Source organism: Mustela lutreola, chromosome 17 (assembly GCF_030435805.1).
Source record: "Mustela lutreola isolate mMusLut2 chromosome 17, mMusLut2.pri, whole genome shotgun sequence".
NCBI classification, from domain to species: domain Eukaryota; kingdom Metazoa; phylum Chordata; class Mammalia; order Carnivora; family Mustelidae; genus Mustela; species Mustela lutreola.
In genome coordinates, this window is record NC_081306.1 from 37,471,105 (window position 1) to 37,486,223 (window position 15,119).

The 15,119-nt window shown below is 57.7% G+C and overlaps 1 protein-coding gene across 5 annotated transcripts in view; it reads right to left on the reverse strand.

Moving 5' to 3' along the window:
* The window catches only part of RADIL (Rap associating with DIL domain), a 65,698-nt gene that overhangs the window by 15,363 nt on the left and 35,216 nt on the right, over positions 1-15,119 (reverse strand). For all 5 annotated transcript variants that reach the window (XM_059154026.1, XM_059154023.1, XM_059154024.1 and 2 more), the window contains exons 3-5: positions 8,141-8,373; positions 5,965-6,603; positions 3,829-3,866 (exon numbers count right to left, since the gene is read on the reverse strand). In XM_059154026.1, the coding sequence (XP_059010009.1) occupies positions 3,829-3,866; positions 5,965-6,603; positions 8,141-8,373 (910 nt within the window). The remainder of the gene's footprint in view (positions 1-3,828; positions 3,867-5,964; positions 6,604-8,140; positions 8,374-15,119) is intronic.

Below are 15,119 nucleotides of genomic sequence, written 5' to 3' on the forward strand. Positions count from 1 at the left end.
GCGGGGGTCTGGGCCCTCCCTTCAAGCGAGCACCGAGCAGAAGCAACAGTTTCACGGATGGGACCCCAAAAGCAGACAAGTGGGATGACCTCGGGCTGCCAAGCTCCTGCACAGCAGAGGAAGCCACAGTAGAGTGAAAAAGCCACCCATGGCGCGCAAGAAACACTTGCAAACCCTGCATCTGCACGGGGCTAGTTTCCAGACCCAGGAGGAACGCCTATCATTCGAAAGCAAAAAACACTAACAACCTGGATAAAAAATGGGTTGAAGACCTGAAGAGAGACTTCTCCAGAGAAGACCTCCGGACGGCCAACGGGCACGCAGGGAGGTGCTCGGCCTCGCCAACCGCCAGGTGAACGCAAACCAAAACCACGACGCGCACTCGCCTCGTACCTGTTGGGAGTGGCCATCGTCGAAAGGGCAAGAGATGACAAGTGTCGGAGAGGGTGTGGAGAGACCGGAGACCCTTGTGCACTGCTGGGGGGTGGGTGCAAAAGGGAGCGGCCGCTGTGGGAAACAGGACGGATACCCTCAGAACATGGACAACGGCGCCGCCGTCTGACCCGGCAAGTCCACGTCTGCGTATTCACCAGAAGGAACCGATCAGGATCGCCAAGCGGTGCCTGGGTCAGCGCCGCATGGCTGCCAATACGGGACATGTGGGTCACACTCAGTGTCCACGGACGGAGGACAGGGTAAAAACGAAATCTGGTACATGGTCTGATGAAATGTATTTCAGCCTTTAAAAAATCAAGGAAACCCTGCAGTGTGCTAAAGACGTTCCGTGAAACGGACTGAGCCAATCACAGAAGGAAAAATACCACAAGATTCCGCTGCGATATCTGAGAAGGTCCAGATATGGTAGCTGCCAGGGGCCGAGGGAGGGAGACACCGGAAACTGCGAATATGCATTTCAGAACTTAAAGGGGTGGTTTTGGGGGCGCCTGGGTGACTCAGCTGGACAAGCGTCTGCCTTCGGCTCAGGTCGTGATCCCAGCGTCCTGGGATCAAGCCCTGTATCGGTCTCCCTGCTCAGCGGGGAGTCTGCTTCTCCCTCTCCCTCTGCTGCTCCCCATGCTCCCCACACTCTCTCTCTGTCAAATAAATAAAATCTTAATAAAAATTAAAAAAAAAATTTTTTTACGATTTTATTTATTTGACAGAGATCACAAGTAGAAAGAGAGGCAGGCAGAGAGAGAAGGGAAGCAGGCCCCTCACTGAGCAGAGAGTCGGATGCAGGACTCGATCCCAGGACGCTGGGATCATGACCTGAGCCAAAGGTAGAGGCTTTAACCCACTAAGCCACCCAGTCACCCCTAGAAAACTTTTTTTAAATAAAAATAATAATTAGGTGTTTTTTTACCACAATAAAATAAATAAAAATAAGCCAAATCACTGATTGCACCAATATAAATTTTTAAAAACCTACTTGGGAAGCATATGGGAGAGAAATTATTACCGAAAAGAAAATCAAATGCATTTTTGCTAATAAAAATTAAACTAAAATTTAAGAAGTTCTAAAAATATTCAAAATTCAAAGAAATTAAAATGGGAATTGTGCAAGAATAAGGAAATAATAAAGAGGTTAATGGAGCAGAAATCAAAACCCAAGTGAGCAGAAACAACAAAACTGGTCCTTTTAAACATGACGACAAACAAATCCCTGGGAAAATAAATCGAAGGGAGGTAAGTGGAAAGACATAAATCCAACAGGAACTATATACATGATAGATGAAAATAGTCCCCAAAAAATACAAGGAACGATTTTATCCCAGTAACTTGGAGGACGAAAGCAGAAGTCCCCAAAATCAATACAAGCAGAAGGACAGAACCAGACACACCGATAATCACTGACGAAGCAGGCCGGGCCGGGTCGCCCAGACGCTCCCACAGGCTACCTCGCCAGCTCCCACGGCCTCACCACACACGACCTGATGCGGCGAACTGGAAACAGACCAGGCGGCCCCGCTCGCCTTCTGGGAACCTTGCTATTAAAGTCAGACCAGGACAACGAGTGAAAAATCCTCCATCACTTTGACATGTGAATTCAGGTGAGAAAATGCTAATTAAAATGTCCACAAACTGTCAGTCACCATCCTGCACAAATCCGTAGCCACGAAGGGCTGAATCCCAGGGACTCGGCCACGGATCCGGATCCGAAGAATGGCTAGCGCCGTGCCCGCACTCTCGGGCACCCGGGGAGAAGGCTGAGGACCACAGGGGCAGAAAAAGCATGCGGTGAAGATCCCCAGTCACCCACAATGCGACAAGAAGCACAGCACGAGACCCTGAAGCCCACAGGGGCACAATGTGCAGGACGTGAAGCTCGGGTGTGGGTTCTTGGGTGGCTGCTGTCTGTGCTTTTCTACATTTTGGCAGTGAATCAATAACTGTTTAAAAAGGAGAAAGGCAGCATTCCCTGGGGATGGACACGGGGCTGTTTTTTGGCCCTAACGACAGGCATTCTGGATGCAGACTGGGCAGGAGCTGCTGGGGGGAGGCCTCAGTTTCCCCGATGAGCGGGCACTCAGGAGGAGGAGGAGCTAGTTCGGGTAAGGGCTGGGCGAGCCCCTAAATCCTCGGCTCCATCCCCTCCAGGCCTCAACACCACCTGGAAGCCAGGCTGTCCCTCAGGCTGGGGGGCAGGGGTGAGGTGGCCACACCTGCCCCTGGGTCCCCAAGGCCAGCCCCTCACACAGAAATCCTAGCGCACGGTGGCCGATGCTGTTGTCTCCGCCACCCTCTGAGGGGCCTGGTCTACACTGAGCACCGCAGGGTGAGCTGGGCGGCAGAGCCCGGGACTCCCGGAACAGACTCGGCCTTGGCGGTACTGCCCTGGGCCCTGAACACGTCCCCTATTGTCAGCGTGGGCCAAAAAGCCCGCGTGTGCGAGCGGCAGGAGCCGCACTCCACCTCCAGCCATTGGTGCATGGGTGGGGGGGGGGGGCTGCGGCCCCTGCGACAGGGGCGGAGCCAAGTCCTCCTTGCCCGTCGCTGGACCATGGACGACACCGAAGCACTGTGGCTACAGCACAGTCGTTGTGGACCAGCGGCAGACACAAGAGTCGAGCAGACCACGGACCCAGCTGCGACGGGCAGGAACCACCCCTGTGACCATGGCCCCTTGGCTGCTGCTGCACCTGCACGGCCCAGAGGGACGGCCAAGCGCACTCGCAGTGACATCGTGGGGCTCCACTGTGCGCCGGGCCGGGATTCCAGGGCAGGCGAAGCGCATGGGGTATTCACGCTCACTGTCTCCCGAGCGTCCAGGCACAACACACAGCACGCTGCCCCGGGGGCACGTGGCTTGTTCTAGCCTCTGTGCTTATGGACGAGGACTTAGGAGTGAGCCGCGTGCGCCCCGTGTGCCAGCACCTTGTGGCAGGGCCCCCTCGGGAGTGCACATGGCTGGGTGGCTGCACATGCCCGTCCCCATCATTAACACCAGTTTCCCAAGTCCCAGCAGCACTTTGCACACAACGACAGGGCTTTCAATGGACAAGGACCGCCCTAGCTCTATGCCCAGAGTCTGCATTCTCCTGAAGAGGCAGGCTTGCTGGAGCACCATCGTTAGGGGAAGTGAAGGCAGGACGAGGCTCTGGAGAGGTTCTCGCCTTCTCCGTCTAACGGGTGCCCTGGAGAAACTCCCCAAACCCAGCGCTTCCCGGGGGCGGAGCACAGACATGGAAACAGCCACTCGGAGACAGAAGGAGAGTGCAACAGAAGCCCATAGCTGACCCCAAAGGCATCTGCCCCCCCCAATCTTGGCCCCCATGGGGCGGTGCAGGTCTCCCGGGATCTAGGGGCCCATGGGGAAGCCAGACTTACAGCTGCGCCTGCTTCTCCGCCAGTTCTTTGGTTTTCTCCTACAGTTACAAAGACAAGAGAGCAAACATGAGAAAACACAGGATACCACAGGAGGCGCTCCATGAGAACACCACTAAATCCACGGGATGCCGTCCACCTAAAAACCACTGTTGTGGCAGATATCCTGCACTGTGCGGGCCGTTTACCGGAAGCACAGCTGGAAAGGATGAGTGTCCGCTCCGTTCCGGAATGTGACCTGCGCACTTCCCACAGCAGACAGAACCTACACCCACTCGCTGACGGAACCACCGGTGCGGTGAGAAATAAAGTGGTCACGTATTTCACACAACCCGGAATGAACACTCAACGCCGCTTACTGTTGAGCCTCACACACAGGCTCTCCGGCGCCCGCCACTGGGGCAGTGAGTACATGGACGTGTGCTCAGGTGTCCACGCTACAGTTAAACATCCCGGCAGGGACGCAGGCTTAACCAACATTGTCTGTCCTTTTTAATCAAGAAATGGTTCCTGCGGGGCACTTGGGTGGCTCAGTGGGTTAAAGCCTCTGCCTTTGGCTCAGGTCATGATCCCAGGGTCCTGGGATCGAGCCCTGTGTCACTCTGCTCAGCGGGGAGCCTGCTTCCTCCCCCCTCTCTGCCTGCTTGTGATCTCCCTCTCTCTCGCTGTCAAATAAATGAATAAAATAATTTTTAAAAAAGAAAAAGGAAAAGAAAAGAAACGGTTCTGGCTTTCGTAGCAAGTTGTCTTCTGTCCGAGCAGAGCCCTAGCTGCTGACCCCGTTACTTGTTCTAGGATCTGCCTCAAGTGGGTGGGAGATAGAGCAGTTGATGCCCAAGACACAGACAGACAAACGAAATGTCTGGAGCTCTCAGAAGACCAGAGCTGAGGCCCACGAACAGGGGGAAGCACGTGGGGAGGCACACAGGGAATCGCCTAGGTCTGGACTCCTCTGCTTCTGAGCTCCAGACCTTGGATGAGGTTGTTCACCTCAACAAGCCTCAGTTTCCCCAGCTGGGACATGGCCTACAGCACAGATATCACAGCGTCTGACTCACTAGGAAGTGTCTGCCCCAGAGCTGACTTAGGATGGGACCGTGTTCTGTGTAGACAGTCACCGCAGGTCCCGGTGTGGTCGGGTTCCCGCGGGGCACGGACTTGACCTGGTCCGAGCACAGACCACACGAGGGAAGCGACCACACCAGGACAGTCCCAACATCGATCCACGGGGGAACCCTGGGAGGTTCAGATGCCCGCGATGCACACGGGTAACTTACACAAACCTCTGGACTTGACGGCCCATGTCGGTTTTTGCTTTTAAAAGGTTCTGAACATTTTAAATTGGGTTTTAATCTTAGGACCCCATCCAGTTTCTACAACCTATGCAGTTTATAGGCCAAGATGAATGGGCAACTCTTGGAGGGACTGCGTGTAACTACCAGCCACGCTTTGGGTCCCCGGGGAGTCCAGGCACTAGAGGGTGGGAGGGGCCAGGAGTCGGTGGGGGCCCTGAGGGCTGGACCCAGGCAGCCTGCAGCACGCTTGCCCCGGCCCTGCAGGGACAGGCCTGCACTTGCCCCTAGGGGATGCCTGGCGGGGCCTGGAGCCGTTTCCGGGAGGGGAAGGGAGCGCGGGCAGGCAGCAGGTAGAGCCCAGGGGCGCTGGCTGACATCGGACCGCATGCAGGCCGGCCCCACAGCTGGGCCCTAATAGGCGTGGTACTGTGCTCTAGAGACCCCGATGGAGGGAAGTGTTTCCACGGACAGAAGCCAGCCAGCCCTGTGCCCCCACCACCGGCTGATGAGGGCTCCACACCAGAGTGCTGGCGGAAGACCAGCCTGCTCCTGGCAGAAAGCACGGGGCACGAAGTCCAAGTGGGTGTTGGGGCTCGGGGCCTCCGGGGCATGCCGTGGCTGGGCTGCGCTTGGGAGGGCCATGGGACCAGAGCACAAGATGCCACAGCTGACTGCACAGGAGACAGAGCGCCAAAGAGGACACCCCGGGCTCACTGGGTGTGCACAGGCAGGGCAGGCTGGCCCTCAGACTTCCCACGGTGGCCCCAGTCCCCACCCAGCACCTCCCACAGCCACAAGCACCCTCCCACCTGCCATGGCCACACCTAGCACGCCTGTGACTGACCCAGACTGTCTCTCGGATGGCCTTGGCGATCTTGAGCAGCAGCTGCCCGAAGGAGCCGGGTTCCAGGCGGGTGGCCGAGTGCTGGATGCAGAGGCAGAGGAGGAAGGCGGGAGCCAGCTTGTGGTCATCCCCTCCAGGCTCAACCAGTGTCAGGATTCGCTGCAGCAGCGCGTCCTCCACCTCTGGCTCGAACTCCAGGTGCAGCAGCCGCGGCCGGGGTAGGGTGGCCGGCGCGGAGCCAGAGGCCGAGGCGCCCCGGGCCCGGAGTGCGGCTCCGCACAGCCCACAGCTCCGCGGAATGGCACGCAGTCGGGCCAGGGCCTGGGCAGGCAGGGGCTGGGCCTGTGCCGGGTCCTTGAACAGCAGCAGGTAGTAGAGGCCAAGGGAGAGCAGGTCCCCGTGGCGCAGCACCACAGCCCGGCCCCCAACCTCCGCAAAGTTGACAGAGACGGGCGCCCCGGGGATGGGCTCCAGCACCAGCCTGCTCGCCGCCGGCTCTGGGCCTGGGGTCTGGTGCCTGCGGATGGTGCAGTGCAGGGGCAGGATGTCCGGGGCCGAGAGGCTGACGCTGGGCTTGCTGGATGGGGTCCTCTGGCCCACTGTATGCTGCTCCCGGTTCAGCAGGTACACCAGGCTGTCCTGAAATACAAATACTAGGCCTCAGGGGCAGGACACCACCTCAGGCAAATCTGGCACTGGGAAGAAAGGAAAAGGTGTCCCTGTCTCTTGTCACCTAAGTCACATGGCCAGGGCCACCATCCTGGGCCATCCCTACCCTGGAGCCCTTCCTAGCTTGCTGCTGGCCCCAGCCTGACCCATGCTGGGCACCCACACTGTCCCCAGGAGAGGATGCTTCCCAGAGAGGCCTCAGGGGCACACTGGACACCCAGGGATGACTCCAGCTCAGAGACAACAGAGGCCCGACTAGGGCCACGCTGGGCACAGACACTGGTTCACAGGCATGGCCAAGAGCTGCCAAGTACCCCCCACCCAGGCCGGTGATCTGTGACCCGCTGTGGGCAAACTCCTTCCCCTGCGACTCCAGCTCGGCGAGGACAGATGCCTCCTTGAGAGACAGCATCTCCCCAAACCCTCATGCCCTGACACTGTTTCATAAAGAAACTTCCTGTAAGAAAACTCCTGAGCCTGCGTTTCTGGAGCGATAGGTCTTAGCAGTGCAGAAAGCAGATGTCAGGCTAAAGAGAGAGTCTGCACCCAGAAGAACCAGCGGGATCGGTCCGCACCAGCCTGCACCAAGATGGGCCCCCAACGCTGGCCTCCGAGTGTGTGCGGTGACCACCGGGGGCCCTCGACTTAGCTCGCCTCATGGGAATGCGACAAGTCACACCCACCATTGAAGGTCTAACGTGCTAGTGAGACGCGCCGTGTAGAAGAAGCACAATGAGGACGCATGTGCCGAGGGTGCCCTCCGCTCCCGACCCTGCCCACCTGGTGCTCGAGGAAACAACCCCCCACCCTGACCTCTCCGCGGGGAGTCCGCCTGAGGACTGCTTCCCTCCAGCTCTTGCCCGTGGGCTGGAGTGGAGCCCCAGGAAAGCCTCATCCATAACCCTGTCTGGCCTCCTGTCTACAGCTTGCAGGCGCCAGGCCGGGTTTGGTAGGACTAAGCTAAGCTCGGAGAGCCGCACAGCGCGCACTGGTGGAGCCTAAAGGAGGCTCAGCAAACCAGCGGCGGGTAGAGAAGCCGGGAGGAAGAGCCGGCGGGAGGTTCTGGGGCCTCTGACCCTCCAGCCAAGAGCCCCCCACAGAGTGGGAAGCATGGGCCTGGGGGCCAGAGCCACCTCAAAGGCAGCTTCCCGCAGCGCACCCGGGGCCATGTGCCCCACAAGCCTACTTAGCACCCATCTGGACAAGGGGGCGGGCCTGTGTCGGGGTCCCCACAGCCAGGGCACAGCACGGCCTGAGACACCGTGTGGAAGATGGCAGACGATTCTTTGAGAAGGAACCTGGTATTGGGTGAGCCCCCCAACCCCCCTGCGGGCTCCTGCTGGGACCTGGACGGAGAATGCTCTGGAAACCAAACACAGGGGAAGCCTCTGCTCCCTCCAGAATCTAGAACAGCCCCGCTTCCACAGCCTCCTCAAAGCCAGAGCTGACTTGGCGGCTCAGACCACTCCATGGGGGGTGGGGGCGTGCAGCCGGCAGGGGTGCTCACGTGCTGCTGGCTGTAGCCCTGCAGGAGGAGCAGGTGGGGTGACTCGTAGAGGGAGAAGCGCATGGTGTCCCGGGCGTGCTCCTCGGGGCCCTGGATGGCGGCCGAGCTCAGGCTGCTCTCACTAACGGTGCGGCGCAGCTGGGGTGTGGGGGGGCTCCGGGCGCCCCCCGAAGCCAGGACTGGGGTTCCCTTGGCACGGTGCCGCTGCAGCCTCCGGGCCTGGGCGTTTATCCCTGAAACAGAAGCAACACAGGGCAAATGGTCAGAGGCTAACTGAGTCCCGCCTCTGGGCACCGCTGAATTCAGATCTCATGGACCCACGCGTAACACCAGGCACCGTCTGCTCAGCAGAGCTGGAGAAGCGCATGAGATTCCACCCTTTGACCCCATCCCAGCCAGGCTGGGACACCTCTGGGGCTTCCTCCGAAAAGCAGGCAGCCCAGCCGTCCATGACCTGAGATGCCCTGCAGGAGCCCATAACCCTCCCCATCCCCACCAGTGGCACCGCAGCCCCTTCCCTCCAGATGCCACACCCACTGCAGCATCAACTTCTGCCGGGTCACCATGCTCATGTGAGTCGCTGCCCTGTCCCCAGAGCCCTGCTGGCCCACCAGCATGTGTGCACACATGTGCGGGGGGGGGGGGCAGTGCCCATGTGCATGTATGCAAGTACGTGTTGTGACCAGGCAAGACGAGAACCCTGCATGGTCCCCCTGCACCCCCTTTATAGTGCCCGCGTCACCTGCACATTCCCCCCTGCACCCCCTTTACAGTTCCCGCGTCACCTGCACAGTCTCCCCGCACCCCTCCTTACCATGCACTCGTCGCCTGGCGTACTGAGCCGGCTGGTCTGTCTAGGACAGCATGGCTGCTTGTCCCCTGAGGCCGCCCCCGCCAGGGCCAGGTCAGAACGCACATGCGTGCACGGATACACACACATGCAAACACGCACGCACACATGTGCACAAACACCCCCCCATGAAAGAGTCTTATGCATCCAGGATGTGGTCTTTAAACTGATGCCACTGCAAACCCAGAAGCCAGACAGAGCCCAGGTCGGGCTCCCGTCACCAGCACGGGCAGGGCTGACCCCGGCGCGTTCTTCCACAGCCTCTGCCGACTCTGCTCTGCACAGCCTCCCTCCACTCCCCGGCCGCCTCCCTTCCTACAACCATTCACCCCCACCAGACAAAGCCCGAGAAGGAGCGGCAGGCTAGCTGCAGCGAGGTGCTGCCTTACCGGGAGAATGCCCTTCCCAGAGGAAGCCGGCTTCTGCAGCCCGCGGGAGGCGGGAAGCTGAGTCTGCAGGAGGCCGGGCTGGCGGAGAGCTGCAGTGCGAGGCTGTCTGCCCGGCGCCCGCTGCTCCCTGCCCGCTGCTCCCTGCCTGCTGCAGAGCCGGCCAGCCCAGCCCCTGGCAGGCACCAGCGTCTAGGGCAGGGGGGAGGAAGGGTGGGGGAGCAGGGGAGGGGGGGGGCTTGGGCAGGCGGGGATGGGGAGAGTAGGCAGGAGGGAGCGAGGGAGGGGGTGGGGGGAGGCAGAGGCTGTGGGAGGGGCAGAAGGAGGTGGGGGACAAGCGGGGCCAAGGGTGGGGCGAAGGTGGGAGGAACCGCCAGGGGCTGGTAGGGCAGATGGAAGCCAGCCTCCCCTGCCTCAACTGCCCTGTCCCACCTGCTCCTCTTAAGGATGACAGATCCCAGCACTTGAGGCAGCACGGTATGACCATGAGGCCATACTTAAAAGAAGAAACATTTAAAAACCAGCCCAAAATGAAGTTCTAGACCTGAAGCTTCTCCGTCTGGGATGGAGCCAGAGGATGGGAGGAGCCTCAGAACCACCTTCCAGGAGTCCGGAGCCTGAGACGGCGGTCCTTTCCTCTTAGATTCCCAGGGGCTCCCAGGGGCCCCCCAGATGAGGCCTGAGACCAACGGCAGAGTCCCCAGGCTGCAGCCCACAGGAGAGCTCCCTGCCGACCAGGCTCCAGTGCAGCTGAGCTCCCACAGCCCCTGGCACATGGCCCTCCCTTGGCCCAGGGCCGGCTTCCCTGACCCCGCTGGGGCAAGCAGCGGTTCTCACCCTGCACTCAGACCCTCCTGGGCAGCTTGGTCTGGCTTCCAGGTCCCCTTACTGGGTCCCGGGGTGGTCACGTGAGCACAGAAGGACCAGGGCTGAGGGGTGGTGGGGTGCAGCAGCCATCAGAAGGGACGCACCCAGGCCAGCATGACTCAAGGGCAGCGCAGCCCACAGCACCCAGCGGACGTGACCCTGACGGGACCCTGTGTACCCCCGGCCTGTGGCGCCACCAGGAGAACCCTCACGCATGTGTGGACACCCATGCAAGGACACAGAATGGGCCACGGGACCCTCTGAGGGACTGTGATCGTAGGATAAAGATGCTGCGGGGGAAAGGGGGGGTCAAGCGTGCCCCTGGAAGCGGGGTGGAAGCAGCAGGCCAGAGCATGACACAGAAGGAGGAGGACCTCCCAGTCACACCCCTCAGAAGTGCGGGAAACGTCATCACGCACTGCTCACGGGTTAGGGGGTCACCCACGCACCCACGCACCCACGCACCCACGGAAAGCTCTTCTTAAAAACAGACAGAAAAGACACACATCGAACTGAGGAAACAGCTGTCTCGAGGGGGCGATGTGGAGTCTGCGTATGACACCGGGTACCGCAGCCAGCAGGACACAGGTACTGTGCTGCCCCAGGACCTGGCCCTGTCTGTGGCCATATACAGACAACGCTCTGCTTTCACTTGAGAAAATTCTAGATCGGTATGATTTCAAGATATCGTGTCAGTTCTGGGAGGAAGATACGAGTGTCAGTCAAATTATTCTGTAAACTGTTACTTCTTTAAACTTTCTTAAAGTAAAACTCAAAAACATTTTGTGGGCCTGCCCCAGGCGTGTGACCATGGCTTCCCCACGGCGGGGTGGGGCACTCCGGGGTCAGGCCAGCCTGATGCCGCTGCTGGAGATGAACCCCATCCCCGCGCCCAGGGAGCAGCTCAGAGGAGGACCCAAGGCTTCCTGAGGGCTTGTAGGACAGCCCCTTCCCTGATGACATCTGATTCTCCTTCAGCTTTGCCGTCGTTGGGTCCATGTGTCTGTGCACCGTGCACTAGGACAGAGCTGCTGAACTTTGTTGTCCTCTGCTCTGGGTGGGGGATGCCAGGTGGCACACAGCCCGACAGAATCCTGGCCAGATTCACCCTCAGAAACCTTCAAAATCATGGCACATGCCGCTGGCCTACACAGTGTGGCAATTTTCAGGGCGCTGAGCCCCTGGGGCCCAGGCTGCCTGTGATGCGGCTAAGGAGCAGAGAGCAAGGGCTGGGGGCCAGGGGGTGTCTGGGGCCTGATGGTGGGGTCTCTGCAACTCCCTCCCCACACGGGTCAGGGATTTCATTCACAAGGGGGAGACTGGACCGGGAAGCACTGTTCTCCAGCGAAGGAGTTCTAATGAAATAAGAGGGCGACAGGGTCCACAGCTCCCAGGCCACAGGGAGTCTCGGGGGGGGGGGGGGGAAGCGGTTCGCCCGATGGAAGAGCGCCTCCCCCGGCCTGTGGGCGGAGCGGGTGGAGATGCGCTCCAAGGCCTGGGAGGCCGGAGGACGCCCACTCTCCCATCACACCCGCCACCCGCCCCACGTGGGCCGGACGTGCTGATCCCACAGTTTCCTGCTCCGCTGCGACTGAGCTCAGTGAGGCCAGAGGTTCTGGCCTGATTCTGTAGGTCTGAGGGACACCCAGGAATCTGTACTTGGTAAAAGCACCCAGAAGGCTCTGGAACACGGTAGACAGGCAGAGGAACTCCTGCAGGGTCACTCTCCCTCCTTTGTCCCCAAAGCCCTGTCTACAGAGATGCACGGAGCCCTTGGTAAACTTACTTGACCACCTACCAATTTAACTTGAGTTTTGGATTTCTAATTCTTTTCTCCAGGCAAGTGTTTGTGAGCTCCCGGAAAGGTGGCAGATACGAGCTCCCCACTCCCACCCTGACATACCCGCGCCAGTGGAAAAGCAGAAACACCCAGCAGAGGAGGGAGAGCAGGGGTCTGGGTAATCAGAACCTGGGGAGGGTTTGTGCAGCCCCAGGGCACACACGGGGCCCACCTCGTCCCATTCACAAACAAGGACACACACAGGACCCGTCTTGTGTTCACAACCAAGGATACACACACGGGGACCCACCTTGTCATGTTCACAACCAAGGACACACACATGGCACTATGTCATATTCACAACTAACGAAACACACAGGACCCACCTTGTCATGTTCACAACCAAGGACACACACAGGGCCCACCATGTCATGTTCACAACCAAGGACACACACAAGGGGACCCACCCTGTCATATTCACAACCAAAGACACACATAGGACCCACCTTGTCATGTTCACAACCAAGGACATACACAGGACTGACCTTGTCATGTTAAAACCAAGGACACACACACACCACCTATCTTGTCATGTTAACAACCAAGAAGACACACACAAGACCCACTTTGTCATGTTCACAACTAAGGACACACACACAGGACCCACCTTGTCATGTTTACAACCAACACACAAGGGACCTAACCTTGTCATGTTCACAACCAAGGACACACACGGGGAGCCACCTAGTTGTGTTCACAACCAACAACACACACAGGACCCACCTTGTCGTGTTCACAACCAAGGACACATACACAGGACCCAGCAGGCCACCTAACACTTGCTAATACACACAGGCACCAGACCCAGAAGCAAAGTCATTACTTTCCACATTTTGAGAGGATTACTGAACTCGAGGAGATTCTGAAGCAACTGGAGGCACAACCCAAACAGGAAGCATGGGGTCGCCAGCCTCTCCTGGGTGGTCGGCCTCTGACCCGGGAACTGGGAAGGGGCTCTAAACCTGCAGGTGTGACCGTGATTGAGACCGTGAGAGAATGGTCACGTCTGGGCCTTGCTTTCCCCTGGCCACCGGCTCTAGCTTGACCCTCACCGGCCCAGGGAGGAGCCCCCCCGGCGTGTGGCTCCGCAGGGCAGGGCTCCCTGGTTCCTCGTCCCCTGCTCGGACATGCTGGGGGGTGGGGAGGCAGCCAGCCGGGCAGGGAAGGAGGAGGTGGGGGTGACACCCTGGGCACCACAGCTCTTTGACATGCATCCCCTCTTCTCGCCCCAACAGACTGGAGCAGATGTCCCCTCTGCTGGCGGAGAGGAGAAGACTGTGCATACCAGGGGTGGCAAAATTAATTTTGAAAACAGTGGGTAGCTGTCACCAGAGCTCCAGCCATGGGCTCGACGCTGGGTCCAGAACAGCGCTGGAAAGAAAAACACAGCTCTTTCCTGAACGTCACTAAGTTCAGGACAATAAATTTAACCTGCTGGTTTTACCTTGGAATCCTGTTTGCTCTTCCCTCTGGGACTCTAAGAGTTTGAAACAATATGTATGATCTGGAAACTTTAGTGTTGTGTGCACCCGCCGCCGGCTGGGGCTGGAGGTCTCACAGATGTGGTTACCACTGGCAATGGACAGGGCCACAAAACGGTCCTGCGTAAGGGAATTTTACTAGAATTGGGGGAATTAAACTATTTTAAATAATCCCTAAGAACAGTTGGGATACACTCTTAACTAATACAGAGGGGGCTCAAGAGAGTCCTCTTGAATTAGGATGTCCTTTTTGACCTTAGCAAAGGCAGGGGATGGAGTTCTTGGTACCAAGCAATCCTTAAAGTTAATGTTTTGTATTCAAAATACACAAAAAAGAACAACTAACTTACAGATAATTTGGGGAGCACCTACCTACTACATAGCCAGCCTTCTTCTGGGCATTCTGCATTTAATTCTACTTCGTTCTCACATTAAACCCCATAAAGGTTTAATACCGCAGGTGGATGGAAATACATTAGCACAGCTTTTGAGGACCAGTCTGACCACTGGCAGAGAAAATTCTCAACAAAATGTGTACCGAGCCCCCTCCCCCAGCAGGAAGAAGACGAGGATGCTGCTGACCGTTTCTGTTCAACATCACATTGGAGGTCCCCGGGCAGTATAATTAAGTCAGGGAAAACAAAGGAAAGGTCTAAGAATGGAAAAGAAAGAAAGAAAATTATAAGTATTTTGCAAACACTGTGATCGTGTTTTCAGAAACTGTGGAAGGATCTTATGGACAAATTACTAGAATTAGTGAGGCGAGGAGATGTGGCAGGTGTGCACGTCCCATCATGTTTTCACACGGGAGAGACAATGAGAAAAGGATCTGCAAAAGTAATGACACAAAACCACTGCAGAGTAAGTCCATCAGACAAGGTGCAGGACCACGACGCTGAAAACTGCACAGCACTGCTGACGGAAAGAGAAGTCTTGACATATAGAAAGGTTTATACCAAGCTGATGGAGTGTACGAGGTCAGTTCTCTCCAAATTGGTGTGTAAGCCCAATGCAGTGCAGACAGGGTCTCGGCAGGGGTGTGTGTGTGTGTGTGTGTGTGTGCGCGCGCGCGTGTGCACAGGGACATGTGCATGAGCGAGTTTGTGCATGTATGTGTGTGTATATGCAAACTGGTAAAATGCATATGGCAATGCAAAGGGTGAGATAGCCTTGAAGACCAACAACAACACTGAACACTCGTACTACCAGATAAGAACCTGTTTTAAGCTACAAGAACTGAGAGAATGGGGCACCGGTATATGGGACAGAATGGGACATATATGGGACAGAAATGAGAGTCCTGGAACAGAACCTCACATCCACAGGAAGGATGGTCTTCTCAATAAATGATACTGAGCCAACTGCATCTCCATACAGAAAAAACATGAATCACGACCCCTACCTCACCCCATCCACAAAAATTAACTCCTGATGGATTACAGATCTAGACACGGAGGCAGAACAAGAAAGCACTCAGGATAAAACACAGGCCAAGATGTTCATGACGTTGGGCACACAAAGACTTCTTGCGTGGGGGGGAAGGCGTTGCTCACAA